Here is an 18,278-nt window from a genome sequence, read left to right on the forward strand (position 1 = left end):
TAACAAATACCACGTATATACTTATTTATATTGCTTTGATACTTGGGTGATTATTATTTCTGGGTTACATTATATATTAGAAAATTATCTGACCCTTATCTTTACATATTGTACCCATCCCTAATATTCATTAAACTTGTGTAAATCATACACAGAATGAGAAGATTATTCTTTAAATAAATACTATTTTTAATAAAGATACTAAATAACATTAATTTACAGTATAAAACCAAGATCACAAAATTTTGTATAAACAAAATTCATTTGTCCCTTATAGGTGTATATTTATGAAGAAACTGTTACCTAAAATTCATTTTGAAGGACTATCGATGAATTAAAAGCATATATGCTATCTTTGTTTCCATTTGTCTAACATTATGTAAATGTAATTAATCTTGTTACACCAGTAAACTATCTAGCTTAGAAGTTTGACTGGTGATTTATAGTCATTGATCAAAAGCTAGACTAGTCACTACAGCTTAAGGTTTTCTCCAGATACGCGAAGCTATTCAGGTATATAGCATGGAGTAAAAGCATGGAGCATAGTTCAGTGGAACCATGATGGAAACCAAATGAGAGGAGAGAAATACAGGCATAAAGGGTGGTATAGTCAATTAATTAGAAAATGTAATGAATATTTTTAAGTTGGTGGGATGGACTATGTAAAACATAGGTATTACAGGCAGTAGCTGGTGTGTGTTTGAGATATCAAACATGGTCATGGGGGTGGGTAGCTGAAAAAGGGAGAGATAAATATTGGAAATCAGAGATGAGGATGATATCATCTACATGAAGATTTGTCACCAACTATAGTGATAGAATTAGGCATGAGAAGAAAATACTGATCTAAGAGCTATAATATTTAGAGACTAAGGAAATGGGATATTAGTGGATGAAAGTAATATTTGCTTGTCTACTTAATGAGATTTTTATGAGAATCAAATGAGATATTGTCTGAGGAAGCACAACAAACCCCTAAAAAGGTATAGAAAGAGTAAAGTAAAAAAGCCCCTAGTTTTACCAGTGTTTCATACCCTGATTTCTCTGCCTACAAAATAAAGGTAAAGATAATATTCTCTCCTACTTCCTACAAGAATTAGAAATCTAAGTATTAATTTATTTTGAGGCTTTGGGGAAAAACAAGGTACTTTTTCTGATCATTAATCATTTAGCCCTTGAGAGCTATGTAGCCTACTGGAGCTATGGATTGCATCCTGAGTATCAGATAACATTCTACCCTGTCTTTGATTTCAGACGTTTCAGCAGTCCTCTCTGCAGCACAAATCAAAGAAGAAAAACAAAGGTAAGAAAAGAAAATGAAAGTTTTACCTGCTTCATTTGTGCTGTGATTATCACCAGCACATTTAATCCATCCTTCTCTTGCCTGAGCCCAGTGTGGTTTGGAAAAGCACAGCCCCCCTCCCCAGGGCAAGAGTTGCTGAGACTAGCTTCTCCTTTGGTTCAGTTACCAAACAAGGTACCTTTTATGGCAAATGGTCACAACAAGTTTTAAGACTGGGATTACACATTTTTTAATTAATCATGTGTCACTTCTTTGGAGGAAAAGCTATTAAAGATGTCTTTATGTTTCTATTCTAATACCATGTGAAAATGATAACTTTTAAAGTTAAATACCCAGACTTATTTTTAGAACCTGTAAATTGATCCTCTATTTTTATACCTTTTTCTAAATCTAAAGTGAATGTTCACTCACTATTATCTTTAGGTCCTATAGCAGGCAAGAGCAAAAGACGGATTTCTTGCAAGGATCTGGGTCGTGGTGACTGTGAGGGCTGGCTTTGGAAAAAGAAAGATGCAAAGAGTTATTTTTCACAGAAATGGAAGAAATATTGGTTTGTCCTCAAGGATGCATCCCTATACTGGTATATTAATGAAGAGGTAAGATAAAGCACACTTTGTTTTCTTATCCACTCTCTATCTTTAACTAAAAGTGGCACCATTTTGAAGCTTACAGTTTGAAACTAAAATTGCCTTAAAGTCAGTTCAGGAATTCTGCTAGTTCTTTTTCTTTTTTTTCTTTTTTTTTTTTTTAAAAAGAAGGTTTATTGATTTTTTTCTCTTTTTTTTATTGGTTGTTCAAAACATTACAAAGCTCTTGACATATCATATTTCATACATTAGATTCAAGTGGGTTATGAACTCCCATTTTTACCCCAAGAGAGAGAAGATGGGAGGGGAGGGGAGGGGGGATAGTAGAGGATAGGAAAGGTAGCAGAATACAACAGTTACTAATATGGCATTATGTAAAAATGTGGATGTGTAACCGATGTAATTCTGCTAGTTCTTTTTCAATACATTATCTTAAAATGATTTCTTTTGGGGGTTTTGGAAGGAGAGTGCCCCAATTATTCTAATATGGAAATATATCTGAAGCACAAAGTATATTAAAATTCTATGTATCTAACTAAAATACCCAGCTGATTCAAGTAGTAGCTTAACTAAAAGGATTAAACATGCTAATTTAATACCAAAATGTCTTGCTTTTATTTAAAGTTTTACATTTTTTTCTGTTTCCCTATTTTTTTTGAATGGAGAAGCTCTTTAGTAATAAAATTAATATAATAAGATATTAAAAATGAACCTCTAGACTAGTTTTGAAAATCTGCAAGTATTTATTTCAACAGGAATTGAGAGTAGAGGGAACATATATAACACATTTAAATTGTTCTTATAATTTCCTGGAGTTTTTTAGTACAACAGATTTATTTCCAGGGTTATCAGTGGTTTTTTAAGCAATGACTTCTGCTATCATAAAAATATACATGGTTTAATATAATATTGTTTGAATAGTCTTTTCAGATACTATTATGTTGACATTTATTAATATGCCTTTGAAGATTGTTGAAATATAATTGAACATTATCATTATGCCTGTGATTGGAGCATACTGTGTCTAAAGAACTTGGTGTTCCCCAAACGGGCTGTTATGTTATGACAAGGTTAGGAATGTAGACTGAGGAATTACACCACCTGAGTTATTGTGCTTCAGTTTCTTTATCTCCAAAATGGGAGTAATAATGATTATCTCACTGAGCTATCATATTGATGAAATGAATCAATGAATGTAAATCCCACTTAGAACAATATCTGGCATATAAAAAGTGCTCAAGTAATATGTTACCAGTGATATTTTTCAAATTGACCTTTTATTTGTAAAATCTTGATATAATACATTTTTCTATTTAATATAAATATCTGTACTACCTGTTAAAAGATTTGATAATTTTCTGTTCTTTTGATATTTTTGTGGCAGTTGCACAGTTACCTGAAACATCACTTATTTCACTAAGTGTGTCTTATTTTAGGTAGAATAAACAAACTACAATTTTACCTACATTTTTATTTAATGAATATTTTAAATACTTTTTGCTTGCCTACCAAGTAATATTAAGATACAGTATCTCTATGTTTTTCTTCATTGTAAAATCATTTGTAGATTTGTCTGCTATGGTACTGGATTATATTCTATCTTTCAAACTGTGGCCTCTTTTTATTGAATATTAGCTATGTTTTTTCATGTTTGTTTGTTTTTGTGACACTTGGGATCAAATCCATGGTCTTACGCAAGATCTCTACATCACCTATTGAGCTATACCCTCAATCCAGTAGCTGTGTTTCAATCAACAAGTTATTGTGTTAGCCTTGTGAGATATGAGTGAATAGTTTCATAGCACACTCTGCAAGAAATACCTTGATGTGATCTTTGTCAAATAAATAAAAAAAATTACTTATCATATCACAGGGAAGCAATAATTACCTCAAAATACTTAAATTATTCAAAATTTTAAATTGTTAAATGAAGGACAGCAAAGATAATGTAACATAGAAATGAAAATTGAGAACATGATTTGAAAGCTTTGTCTTTAATCCAAGACTGGAACTATATTCAAAGATGGAAAATGTTTCATAATTCTCTTATTTATAACACACACACACCCACATACACACACACACTTGAATCACTGCCCATAGCATCTAATTTTTAGTTTTGTCTAGAAGTTCAAAAATCACATGCATGCACACATACAAAGAATTGAGAATCTGTTCTTTGAGATCATGAATGCGAGTGTAATCTCACTTGAACTTGATATATAAGGAGCTATGGACTGGTATCACACAAATCAAGATAAGAATTTAGTGGAATAAAAGTCTAAAAAGCTTTGCCATGTGCAGGAAAAGAGAGGTAGAGAGTAACGGGTTAGCCAAAGATAGTTTTAGCTTAGATGGAATCATTCGTATCACACAGGATTTTGGATAATTTGTGAGTTTTGTAAATACAACATTAAAGAGAGAAGGATTTTATGGATTTTATTCAATTTTATTTTATTCAATTCTACATGAAAAATGATGTTTATAAATATAATATATATCCAAAGCCAGATAATTGAAATTGGCCTATTTTATTTGTACACCAAAAATAATACACAACACAAATGTTATAAAATGATGTTTTCATCATTATATAACATTTTTATTAATTCAGGTTTGATAAGAGAATCTTTGGACAGAAGAGAAATTGAATCAGTATGCATCTCTATATTTTATATGTTAGAATTAAAACTTTAAGAAAAAATGTGTATTGCAAATGTGAACTCCAGTTGTTTTGTGTGTTATAAAATTATACATACACTCTGACCGGAAATTCTCTTTTTTGGAGGGGGGGTGCTGGGGATTCACCCAGGGCCTTGCACATAATAAGCAAGTGTTTCACCACTGAGCTATACCCCAAACCTCAGAAAATTTCTTAATAGACATGTTGCACATTGAGAATTAAATAATTTTCTATCCTTATTATAATAAAAAGAGAATTTTTAGTTAAGTTCTGTGCGTATTTTAACCTTAGTATTCTAAATGTTCAAAATATACCTTAAATTTATAGGATATAACAGATGAGTTTTCTATAGTAATTCTAAGTTTTCTACAGTAATGCTTAGAGAATGTCACTGAATTATAATCTCAAATGTCAATTAAGGAATTGAATGAATAATTTTGTTAGTATAGATACTTAAGGCATAGTTATGCAGTATCATTAGCCTCAAACCTTTTTGTGTAACAGCCTAAACAAGAATCTTGCTTCTTTAGGATGAAAAAGCAGAAGGATTCATCAGTCTGCCTGAATTTAAAATTGATAGAGCCAGTGAATGTCGCAAGAAATAGTAAGTGGATTTTATTTTGGGAGAGGGAGAGAAGGGAAAAATTTTTTTTAAAATTTCCAGCTTTTAAATTATAGGTTGCTCATCTAATGCTTTCACATTGAGGTAATAAGAAAGCAGTTTTGTGGGAAGAAAATTTATTTTCTTACTGACTTCTGTCATCATAGTAGAAGCATATATGTGTGAACTCAGATTAGATGTTGAGGTAATTTTACTCATAAAAAATATTTGGTTTGAACTTATTTCCCAGTTTTTAATAAAATAAATATACCTTGTTTCTTTTTGCAGTGCATTCAAAGCCTGTCATCCTAAAATCAAAAGCTTTTATTTTGCTGCTGAACATCTTGATGATATGAACAGGTAAAGTATTACTTAAATTTCAAAGTAGTTAAAAAGTCATTTAGCCCTAGAGTCCTAGGTTTTCTACAGTAATGCTTAGAGAATGTCACTGAAGTTTCTAGGTTAATTAGTTTAAAATAAAATGGACCCAGATAGAATTCATTATGGCCATACCTAATTTTAAAGAATAGTACTTACCTATAACATCATAATGTAAGCCTAAAATATATATAAAATTTATTTTTTACATAATAATAATAGATAAAGAATTGCATTTAAACAGTAAGACTCTAGCTGGGAATGTAGATTAGTGGTAGAGCACTTGCCTAGCATGTGCAAAGTCCTGGGTTCCATCCCCTGCACAGCAAAAGAAAAAAAATGAATGGTTATTCATTGATTATTTGTCAAGTTTACCAAAGGCATGCTAGAATTCACATATAGACCATACAAATTCCACCACAAGAAAAACAGATTTTTTTAAGTTCATATTAAGAATGTCTTAAAATTTATTCATAGATGGCCCAAAATTACACAAAAAGCTATTTTTTAAAATTTAAAAGTTTTATTTTTAATGGATACATAATAATTATAGTACTTATAGAGTATAGCATGATATATATATATAAAATATAATGATCAAATCGGTGTAATTAGCATATCCATCTCCTTAAACATTTATCATTCCTTTGTTTTGGGAACATTCAAAATCCTCTCAGCTATTTTTAAGTGTTATTTTTGATAGAACATTCATCTCAATAATTCAGGCCTAAGCAAAGTTAGTACTTATTTTTGTCACCTTTCATACATCACTGGACAGGGTTATAGAGCCAACTGATTAGATGGTTCTGTGGTTATTTGATGACTTGAGGAATACACACACACACACACACACACACACACACACACACACACATAATTTTTATGCTTACAATGCCATTTTTAAAGATATACATAGAAAGACACAACATAAGGTGTGTGTGTGTATGTGTGTGTGTGTGTGTGTGTGTCCTACATATGTATATCCCCCATCATCTGCCACCTTCTGCTTCATATTTCAACAATAGCTTTTATGAATTTCTTTTCTTCCCTTTCCTATACTTCTCCATTTCTCTTAATAAAAAATAAAATTATAGAATTTGACTTTAAGATTCAAATTTTTCTCCCTTTCTATAATTTCAGCAACCAGTGTATATTACATATATAAACTACCTATAGTAAAGGAGAGGTAAGATTAGATGGTAATCAGAATTATGTAACTTTTGAACCAGACTGTCTAAATGCCAGCTGCACCACTTGCTAGCTATGTGATCTTGGATGAGGAACTTGACCTCTCCATGACTGTTTTGTTCAATGTGTTCAATAGGTAGGTGGGGATAGTAACCTTTTCAATTCTGTATTTACCAGGACTGGTTCTGCAACCTTAGGCAAGAAACTTAACTCCCTATGCCAGGTTTTGACCCTTTTATAAGTAGTGAGAATAATAACTATCCCAATAAGAAAGAATTTTGAGGGGTTAATAAATTTCAAGTGCTACATAAGTGTTCACTGTCAATGCATTTACATATTTTAGGCTCTTGCTTCATGTGCCTCTCTTTGTATGTCTCTAAAAATGGTATTTTTAAGCACAAAAATGTGTAGCTTCATAAATATACTTGAACACACTGAATGAATATGGTTTTATAAATATTGTTTTTCTGAAACTTTGGAGTACAAGCATTGTTTTTCTAAATTGGAGATATGAATGTAAGGAAATGACAAAGACGATGTTGAGAACACTTAATGAAAGGAATAACTCCTGTAGTTTCCATAATTTCCTCTTAATTTTTATAACTCCCATTCTTAAAATTTCACACTAGGCCATTGGAATTTGGAGAGCTTTTCCTCCTTGTTCTCAAGATGAAAATGTTTTTCACATGCACATGGCAGGTGGGGAACTGTGATACTCTTATTTTGTGTATTAATTATTTTAAACCTTTGATCTAGGTCCTCAACTATCCATGTTACTACATGTTAAGCTCAATACCCTTAATAGAGCTCATTGTTCAGCACATAGGCACTTAATAAGTGTTAAATTGAAAATCTGAGGAAGCTTCTTTTTAATTTCTTGATTTATTTCATAAGAACTTCATTGTTCTTTGGAATTGCAATAATACTAAATGTTAGTGATTTTTAAAGTAGTAAATATAAGGCAATGGATTAAATTTCAATGGGTGAATTTTGCTTTAGTTATATAATCATGATTTTTACTTCCAAAACATCAAGACAGTCTTTCCCAAGAATGATAAGATCTGCCTTGTAGTTCAACCCCTTTCTCACTACAAATGAGCTATAGACTAGATTTAAATTTGATATTTTGCTAATAATTAGTCATTTTAAACAGTTATTTGTCAAGAAATTGACCTCGTGACTTACAGTTTATAATCTTCAGGAGTATATGTGTATATTCTGTGCTATTGCATTCATGTGATCAGTATTTGATTCCATTTCTACTCCAGTTCCTTCTCTATTTCCCACACATACTTGAGGTGATAATAACATTGTAGGTTTTGTCAAAATAAAATTTGGCTTTAAGTGACTTATTCTTAAAGTTTAAATTTCTGTAGATGTGATTCCATCTATTAGAGACATAACTTTCATTCCTTTTCAAGATATGCTTAGTATCTGATGCACAGTTAACACCACCTGGCAAAAATGGTGAAATATATGAATCACTGCAAATAATGTTACTTCCACTTGATTGGGAGATATGATCTTAGGAGAAAAAGTTCTCAAGTACACCCTTTTCTTAAAAGTATATCTAGATTGATTATTCTACAATTTAATGATATTAACTATGCTAGTAATCCCATACTTGCCCAAGCTAATTTGAAAGGTAGGTTCTTCTTCAGTTTCTGATTTTGGAAAGCTTATGGGTCATGGCTCAGGAATGACCAGTGGAAGACTGTGGCCTCAGAACCTTGTTTAAATATTGTACAATTTTTTTTAATCTGATGCAACATAAATAATTGGAAATATAAGCACATAGGGAGAGCCCTGATGGAACAAATGAAAGTGATAGAGACCATGCTTTGCTTCAGGCAGTTGCTACATTGGCAATAGCAGTAATACTGAATGAGGAAATAGATAAGGTTTATTTTTAACTTACTATTGTTCATGAAAATACATTTTCAAGATACAGACAGAGGTTAAAATACATGTTTATTATATATGTTCCTTGTCTCTTTGGAAAACTTAATTCTCTTGTATTTAGAGACAAGTTTCTGAAGTGCTCCCAGATGTGTTTCTTCTTGTATTATTAAATTTAAATGAGTTTAATCAAAACTGTCATTTCAAAGTAAGACTATTATTTTCACAGGCAAGGTCTGTAACTCTTTCTTATCAGGATAAATTAGACTGGATATTATTTAGGTATCTCTAAAGGAACATTTGTTCTGATGAAATAGAACAATAGGAATATTTGAAGTACTTCTACATTTGGAGCAACAGATATGGCTTTGGTCATCCCAGAGCCCTTTATATTACAAATATTTCTTGGAACAAATGTTAACAGTTTTTCCCAACTATTGTATTGAAATAACATCTTTGGTGTGAGAACGGTTTGTACTACAGTAAATTATGACTCATTGAAGACTCCGTGTATCAAGAGTGGCAAAGAACACATCTTATACGTAGGACTATTTCACATATTCTTAGTCATCTTAATTATTTGTGATAAGTAAATATTTTTAGCTAATAAACAATCAAGTTTTAAAAATCCAAAGAACACAACCAGATCCCAAGACCAATATGTCAGCAAATGTTTGGGCAGATATCAGTCAACTTTTTCTGTAAAGATCCAAATATTATTTTGAGCTTTGAGGGCCAAGTTACAATGTTACTGATTTTAATATTTGCTTTTGCAGGTGGCTTAACAGAATTAATATGCTGACTGCAGGATATGCAGAAAGAGAGAGGATTAAGCAAGAACAAGGTAAAGGAATACCTTCTTTGTTACAATTCTTTTATACTTTTTTCTTGCTGTTTTCCTATACAGTGCTTCATTGCTGTCACTTAAGAGAAAATATTTTATTGTGTGACTATTACTCACTGGGCTCTTCAAATCCAGATCATAGAATATTATAGGTAAAGTTAATTGAACAAATAGGCACTGAACTCTCAAATGTTTAGAGCAATTAAGGTGGAATTCTGTCTTGGTTATTATTCTCTTCTTCCATCTATTTCCTGTGGAGGAACAAAAGCTTAAAAATGAAAAAGTCTATAGTAGATCCTATTTATTAACCCAAGTCCAAGTCCTTGTCAGTGATCTGTATTTTCTGTTTAGCAGTTTCATGGATAATTAAGTAGCCTTTTATGCAGAGAGGTCAGAGGAATTATCCTTTCTTTTATAAAATATCTCATTTGGTTATGTTCTTTAGCTCTCTTACTATGTTACTCTATGGTCTTAGGTAATCTGTCTTGGTATTGACCTCAGATTTATGATGCAGAATTGAAATTTTAAGAATGAAAGCTGTGGTCACCATTCTGAGGTAGCTTCACATTGCTGAAAGGGTGCTTGTTATACATCCCTTGGAAGCATGAATAGTTTTTTGAAATTATTTGAGACATCCTAAAGTTTAAAAATTCCACAGATTGACATAGATACAACACAAACCCATATGTAGTTATGTCTACAGTGAGCACAGCCAGTTTGTTGATGTGTAGATTCCTAAAAACCTGTTTCTCTCAGATTTAGAGTAAAATCTCAGCCAAGACTTTTTTAAAATCTAAAAAAAAGTTTTAGAGATCCAAAGAAGACAACCAGATCCCAAAACCAACATGTCAGCAAATGTTTAGGCAGATATCAGTAAACTTCTTCTATGAAGAGTCAAATTATATTTTGAGCTTTGAGGGCTATACTCAGTCTCTATTGTAGCTATTCAACTCTGCTATTATAATACATGAAAGCAAAGACACATTAATGAGTATGGCTGTGTGCCATTAAAGTTTCTTTATGAACTCTAAGATTTTAATTCTATATCATTTTTTCATACGTTGAAATATATTCTTCTTATTGTTTATTTTTTAGCCATTTAAATTGTACAAAAATATATTGATCTTAATAGGCTATGTGAACGCAGGCAGAGGGTCATTATATGACCTATAGACCAAAGTTTGCCAGCCCTTGGTTTGAGTGATAGGGTGAGGGAATGGAAATTGTCAGATTAGTGAGGGTGAGGAATTAGGTCAGGGAGATCTCAAATAATTAGCAAGGCATGGTTTCTCCCAAGGGGAATTTTTCATCTTATTGAGGACTTATAAAATTCATTCTTGAAATTAGTTAAGAAAAACTAAAGAGAACCACAAAATCCAAATAATTACTAAATTTTGCATAGTATACTGCTAATAAAAAATAATTAAGGGGTTGCAAATATTTTTTTTTTCATAAGTGCCGAGAAGGATGTGCAGTTGATGTGGAAATGCTTTTCTGGGAAAAAAAATGGTCAACATGATTTAAAGTCAGCAGTAGAGAGGGAAAGAATATATTTTATTCAATATTAAGTACTTCTGTACAAGACCCTCAACTAGCACTCTTAATAATGTAAGGATGAAATAGGCACCCATCCTACCTGAAATTACATTGCATTCTGGTAGATAGTCTTAGTGCAATATAGAAAGTGAAATATAATAAAGTACAAATCAAGTTCCATGGAACGAGGCTAATGTGTATCCTTCCAAGAAGAGAATGAGGAAAAACTTTATATTGGCTCTATTTTCTGAACTGGGTCTTGAACGATGAGAAGGATATTGACTAAAGGAAGAAATTAAAATATTCCAGGGAGTGAAAGCAGCATGTATAATTTCACAAATAATATAGAAACTATCTCCATCAAATTAATCTACACAGGCAAATCTAAGTCAAGACTATGAAGTGTCAGACCAGTTATTAAGGCACATGTCTTAGCCTGGGGATGTAGCTCAGTGGTGTAAACCTTGCCTAGCATGATCAAGGTCCCAGGTTCAATCAACAGTACAGGGGGGGAAAAAAGACATCTTAGTGATTATAAGTTTGTTTTTCACTTTCATGCTTCATTGTAATTTATAGACCTAAATTTGAGATAAGAGTACTGAAAAAAGTACCACACTTCTTTAAAAGGCATAAAATAGTTCTTTAAAGGTGTTTATAGATTTTTTCCTTTTTTTTAAACACAAGAATTAGAAGTGTGGGTAGGGCTGGGGTTGTGTTTCAGTTGTAGAGCACTCACCTAGCATATGTGAAGCACTGGCTTCTATCCTCAGAACCACATAAATAAATAAAATAAAGGTATTGTGTCCATCTACAACCAAAAAAAATTTAAAAAGGAAGTGTGGGTAATGTAGTAAAAATATCAATTTACATAAATAAGTAAACTTGGAATTTTGGGCTTAATGTCCGTTATTTTATTATTGGACATTATTTAAAGCTGAGCATAGTCTTTATTTCAGTGGATTTTCTTTGTACTCAGTATTTATATAACCAAATTTCATTAAAAATGAAAGATCTGGTATGTTATATTGCATACACAGGTTACAAAAAGTATTCTGTGGGTTCATGCTGCCCTGGTCAATCATGTAAGTATATATTTTAATGCCTACTGAAGTGTGGTAGAAATCATAGGCAGAAGCTAAGAGTTACAATTTAAGTCTTTTTTTGCTAATGCAGTGCGACCAGAATCTTTGAAGTAATTTCAATTTTCACATAAAGTATATGGTCCTAAGGTACTTTAACATATTCAGAACCATAGTAGACCCCCTGTCTTATTCATAATTAGGGTATCATGATATTGTACATAGAAAACTAATACATGCACATGTCTACTCCACACTTCTGTAGTAATTTGATAGCTGATACCTGATTACCATTCTCAGTATTGAAGTTAAGCTTCATACAAAATACAGCTCTTTTGTAGTTGAGAGTAGAGTGGTAACTGCCAGAGGATGTGCAGAATTGAGGTAGAGGATGATCAATGGGTACTATTATAGTTAGATAGAAATAAGTTAGGTATGCTATTATACAGTAGGAAGCCTGTAGATAATGATATTGAATATTTCAAAAAGCTAGAAGAAAGGAGTTTAAATATTTTATTCTAAAGAAATGATGTTTGAAGAGGTAGATGTTTAACCTTATTTAAACATTACATACACACACGTATGTATTTGAAACATCACAAGGCAACCTATAAATATGTATAATTTTGATTTTATATTTCTATTAATATTTTAAATAAATATTTATATTAAATTTTTAAAATAAAATAAAGCTCCTTGAAGTTTAGAAATATTTCATCAAGATGCAAAGAAACAACTGCCACTTTTTCTATTTAAATATCTAGTGTAACTTTTACGTGACTCTTTATTAACTTAAAATTTAATGAATTTGTCTTTACTTACAAAAATGTGAAGGCTGTAGGGTTTTCTTTGAGTACTCATATTTGTAGTTAAGAGAAAACAGGATTACACTAAATTCAACCAAAATAACAATTTGGCTAATCATGATTTGTTGGTAATTTTTCCAGTTTTTTCCAGCTTCAAGTCAGATAGTTTTAAATCATATATAAGGTATTCATAATTATTTGACCAAATAAAAATGAATGAAATATGTTTCTTTGATAGTTTTAAATGAAAATTTCAATTTAAAATTATCCTTTTATGTCAACATGCAAAAGTAAAGTGGAAGTTTTCCTCTTCTAGTGATGGCACTGTTTATTCATGATTATTTATAAAATTATATGTCATTGTAACAATGTTGAAATATCCATTTATTTTATGCTATGTAGAAAGCTACAAAGATAATTTATCCTAGAATAAAAATCAGACTAGTTTAAGCCTTTATGCTATGGTATGCTCCTGATTTTCCACACAAACACAAAAAGACTAACTAAATTTTCTGTGTAGCTTCTTCTCTGGAATTGCTCTCTCAAACACACACCACTTAGTGTAAGAAAAAAAGTTAACTTGCAAAGTGGTATTTCAGCCTTTTCTAAGGCACCCAAGAAAAGTTTAGATCAGTGATGCTTCTTAATAAACCAAGAATTATATGAAATAGTGGATTAGAATTCTTCCTAATTTAGCTGAAGAGAAAAAGTAGAGAGGGAACTTCCTGAAATCTTTGTCACTCATAATGACAGCTATAGAGCCCTGGATAAAATGCTGATCATCTCCTCTTCAGTGTACTAATAAGGACCACTTGAGATATTTTCTCCTTAAGGCTTCAAGGTATCAATGTAAACATCAAGGAGAAATTGAGCCAGAGTTCCTGGAATAGTGGGAATGGTGGAGTGATCTTGACAAGCCCACTGCTTTGTGTGGAAGGGTTGCTCACTCCCTTCACCTCTAGCACTGACTTTCCAGTTGGATTTCAGGCGCTCATAAAACCATCCTCCCAGAACCCAGGGCTCCAGATTTTAGTTTTCATTACTGGAACTTGCTATGAGGAAGAAAAAAAAAAAACAGCAATGCCTGAGAAGATGACCACCAGGCATTTATCGCCTGTATAAACTGGCTCAGACTGTCCTGGCATGCTACCTGCAAATACATCTAAAAAAATAAAGGGTCCTAATATATGTTGAGAGTACTCAAGGTGCAAGGCACTTGAATTTGCATTATCTTATTCAGTATCCCTGACACACAACTCTAAAGGGAAAGTTATTATTAGATCCCATTTTATAGATTATAAGCAAATTTAGGGAAGATTAGAAGTACTTTGGATTAGACAAAGGGGGGTGAAGGGAAGGGAGGGAGAATGGGAATAGGAAAGATAGTAGAATGTATCAGATATTACTTTCCTATGTGCATTATGACCAATGTAATTCCACTTGTACAACCAGAAGAATGGGAAGTTATGCCCCATGTATGTATAATATGTCAAATATCATGTACAACTAATAAGAACAAAATTTTTAAAAATAACTAAGTGTCTAGCCAAGAATTCAACCTATACCTGCCTGAGTATATAGGTCATGCTTTTTCCACCAGAGTTTGCTGGTCCTATTTCTGGGCAAAAATGTCAATTCAAATTTGAAGGAAGACTTAGTATACTGACTGGCACTGGCCATTATTTCCATTGTTTTTTAATGGAAAAAAACAGATATAAAATTTAGATTAACTAGTCATTTCCTACCTTTTATTCAAAGGAAAAATTAAGATAGAAATAGAATTGTCAGTGTCCTCATGTTTTAAAGCCTGAATATAATGGACATCTTTTACCCAGTCTTCATTGCTAAAGAGTTTCTATTTATAGTGGTCAGAGTTATAAATCAGAAGGGGGTACAGCATTTAAATGATTATCAGTATACTCCCTAGCAAACTCTTCTACTATATTAAATGAAAGAGTCTCAGAAACAGTCCTTGGAATTTTAAGGCAAGGCAATTTCCTGGTTCAAATCATTACTTCTATTTAACACACAATAATTTCTCAATAAATGTTAGCTGTACTGCCCCAATAATTTTATTAATGAGCACCAGAGGGAAAATATATATAAAAATATTATAATGTGAGAATTCCTGGGAAGAGAAGGGTCTCTATGGGGGAAAAAAAGGATACTGTGACTTTTCACAGTATCTGAATATTAGTTAAACCTTGGAATTTTTTATAATTTAAATTTTCATGAGATTAAGGAATCTTTTTGTTTTAATGCCTGTTCTCTTAGTTTCTGAAATTGGCATGGGTAACACTTTGGTTTTTTTCCCCAGTAAATCACAAAACATTAACCCATCAGTTATGGGGTGGCTGAGATATTAGTGGAATAGTTTCTGATTATTGACTTTGTTGCTGCATTTGATTTAACTTTACTAATGTATAGCTCAGAGAATTGTTCTCCTTCCCTTTTGTTTGAGGTCTGCCAAGTCACTTTCTCAAGTGGCTTACATTTTCTACCCTTTTAAATCATTCTGGAAGTTTAGAACTGTAGCCACATCAGTAGATTTGTCCTTTTCCATTTGGCAAGGATCAGGGTTTGCCATGTGTTTCCAAAGAGAGGTGGGAGTGTGGTGTTACGGATTCATGTCAGCATGACTCTGAAAACAGTGATAGTTAGATAACCAGTGAATTGAAGCCAAAGAAAAGAATTGAGAACATTATTTTGGAGCTGTTTATATCTGTAGAGATCCACAAAAGTATATGTATTGCTTTTCTTTGAGTATTAATCTCTAAGATAAAATGATAAACCTTTTAAGAAGCATCATGTAATATCAATTATTAATTGAAGCTTCATAATAATTTTGTCTAGATGCAAAGGCACATTAAACCTGATTTGGCTTACAGAGTGTCTTTTCTTGAATCCATTAATGATGGCTGTGTCTAAACACTTGCTTTGAAAGCAGGTTAGAATTAGGTAATTTTGCTCTTGCTTCCTCTTCAAAACCCAACAAATGGAAGTTGATGACTATGGTAAGGGAGTGCTCAGGGGTATGGTATTGGAATGGAATTTAAATTTCTTTCTGTTAATTGGTAAGGTACATTTCTGAAAAATATAATTAGAAACATTTAATAGAATGTCCATATATCCATGTGTGTGAATTTCCAGATTACTGGAGTGAGAGTGACAAGGAAGAAGCAGATACTCCATCAACACCAAAACAAGACAGTCCTCCACCACCCTATGACACATACCCACGGCCTCCTTCTGTAAGTTAACAATACAAGTATACTTAATACATCACCAGATTCTTTGACAAGAAACATCTCTTTATATGTTTAAAAATTGTGTAGCAAATTTCATGTCAACCTGTGGGTTTCTTTGGAAAAATGAAAAAAGAGGGTCTAAAATCAGTAAGGAAAATAGTTTTAAGTTTGCAAAGAGCCAGGCATGGTGGCACATGCCTGTAATCCCAGCGGCTCGGGAGGCTGAGACAGGAGGCTTGAGAGTTCAAAGCCAGCCTCAGCAACTTAGCGAGGCACTTAGCAACTCAGCAAGACCCTGTCTCTAAATAAAATATAATAAAAGGCCAGGGATGTGGTTCAGTGGTTTACTGCCAACAAATTTACAAAGAAAAAACATTGCCAGAAATTCCAGGAAGGAAGAATATGTGACCAATTTTATTAAGAGCATACACTGTGTCAGAGTAGCATTCATGGAGATATCAACACAAAAAAAGTTTTCTTAACAAAAGATATAAAATTGACCTTATCTACTATATACTAGTGAAGTTCATTTTTATATCCTTTACAAGGAACTGATAGAAAATAGTATTATAGATCTGGGGTATAGCTCAGTGACAGAGCACTTGCCTAACATGTGTAAAGCCCTGGCTTGGATTTGATCCCCAGCACCACCAAAAAATTTATTTATTTCTTTATTTGTTTATTTATTTATTTATTTATTTATAATGTTTGGCATATAGCTTTTTAGATAACCATGGAGTCTGTTTAATATACATGTGTATATGATGCTCCAGAATTCTGAAACTTTGAATACCACAAATAAAAAATATTTCATTTTTATTTTGAGCTTATACACCATATATTGTCTATATTCAAGGCAAATGCTAAGGTATAATCTCATCCTGCCTACATTTTTAACTCTATAGAAAATGATACAGCTTTTCTGTGGCACCCATAGGAACAGACATTTCATCTATGAAGAAGGGGAAGTGTATAGTCTGTTTATGGGCGACATGTTCTTATACCCAAAAGCCTCTCTCCTTGCCTTCACCCCCAAGCTACATAAAATCCAAAAATGTGAATCTTCAGACAAAACTTCAGGATTTCCAAATGTATATTTTAAAACTGTGTTTGTTTTAGCTGCTGAATATTTCTCACTCACATTTTCTCATACTTTCATTATTGTGAAATTTTCCGTTGAAATGTCAGATTTTTCATGAGAACCTTGTATAGCTGCATGTTAAGACATACAAGTCTGTCTCTTAAACTATAAGTTGAGGCCTAACTTTGGGATATCTAACAATTTTCTTAGTAATTACATGACAGTGTAAGAATCTAGTCACTTAAATATTCCTTGGTAAAATTCTAAAGTGTTCCTTGATGCTCCAAGTGGTCTTTTATTTCTGTGGAGATTGATCAGAGGCTCTTTTCCACAGATGAGTTGTGCCAGTCCTTATGTGGAAGCAAAACACAGCCGGCTTTCCTCCACAGAGACCTCTCAGTCTCAGTCTTCTCATGAGGAGTTTCGCCAGGAGGTAACTGGGAGCAGTGCAGTGTCCCCCATTCGCAAGACAGCCAGTCAGCGCCGCTCCTGGCAGGATTTAATTGAGACACCACTAACAAGTTCAGGCTTACACTATCTTCAGACTCTGCCCCTGGAGGATTCCGTCTTCTCTGATTCTGCAGCCATCTCCCCTGAGCACAGGCGGCAATCCACCCTTCCAACTCAGAAGTGCCACCTACAGGATCACTATGGGCCATACCCCTTGGCCGAGAGTGAGAGGATGCAAGTGCTAAATGGCAATGGGGGCAAGCCTCGAAGTTTTACTCTGCCTCGAGATAGTGGGTTCAACCACTGCTGTCTGAATGCTCCGGTTAGTGCCTGTGACCCACAGGATGATGTGCAACCCCCAGAGGTGGAGGAAGAGGAGGAAGAAGAGGAGGAAGAAGGGGAAGCAGCAGGGGAAAACATAGGAGAAAAAAGTAAGTATGTTTATGGAGATTCTTAGCCTGTGTATACAAAGGCCTAAACTTTTCAAACTTGTTGTTTGAGGAAAATAGAATTGTTTCCCTTTTTCTTAAAATAATGATCTTGCTGAATAAGAAGTCAGGTCCCCCTTCATGTCCTACTTCCATAACTTAAGTAA

General features: G+C 32.9%; 1 protein-coding gene across 4 annotated transcripts in view; it reads left to right on the forward strand.

The window, feature by feature from the left end:
- Positions 1-18,278, forward strand: part of Cnksr2 (connector enhancer of kinase suppressor of Ras 2) — a 256,176-nt gene that overhangs the window by 198,221 nt on the left and 39,677 nt on the right. For all 4 annotated transcript variants that reach the window (XM_077107065.1, XM_077107066.1, XM_077107067.1 and 1 more), the window contains 7 exons: positions 1,255-1,303; positions 1,727-1,899; positions 5,104-5,177; positions 5,463-5,534; positions 9,416-9,483; positions 16,055-16,155; positions 17,568-18,114. In XM_077107065.1, the coding sequence (XP_076963180.1) occupies positions 1,255-1,303; positions 1,727-1,899; positions 5,104-5,177; positions 5,463-5,534; positions 9,416-9,483; positions 16,055-16,155; positions 17,568-18,114 (1,084 nt within the window). The remainder of the gene's footprint in view (positions 1-1,254; positions 1,304-1,726; positions 1,900-5,103; positions 5,178-5,462; positions 5,535-9,415; positions 9,484-16,054; positions 16,156-17,567; positions 18,115-18,278) is intronic.

The sequence above is a fragment of the Callospermophilus lateralis genome, chromosome X (assembly GCF_048772815.1).
Source record: "Callospermophilus lateralis isolate mCalLat2 chromosome X, mCalLat2.hap1, whole genome shotgun sequence".
NCBI lineage: Eukaryota > Metazoa > Chordata > Mammalia > Rodentia > Sciuridae > Callospermophilus > Callospermophilus lateralis.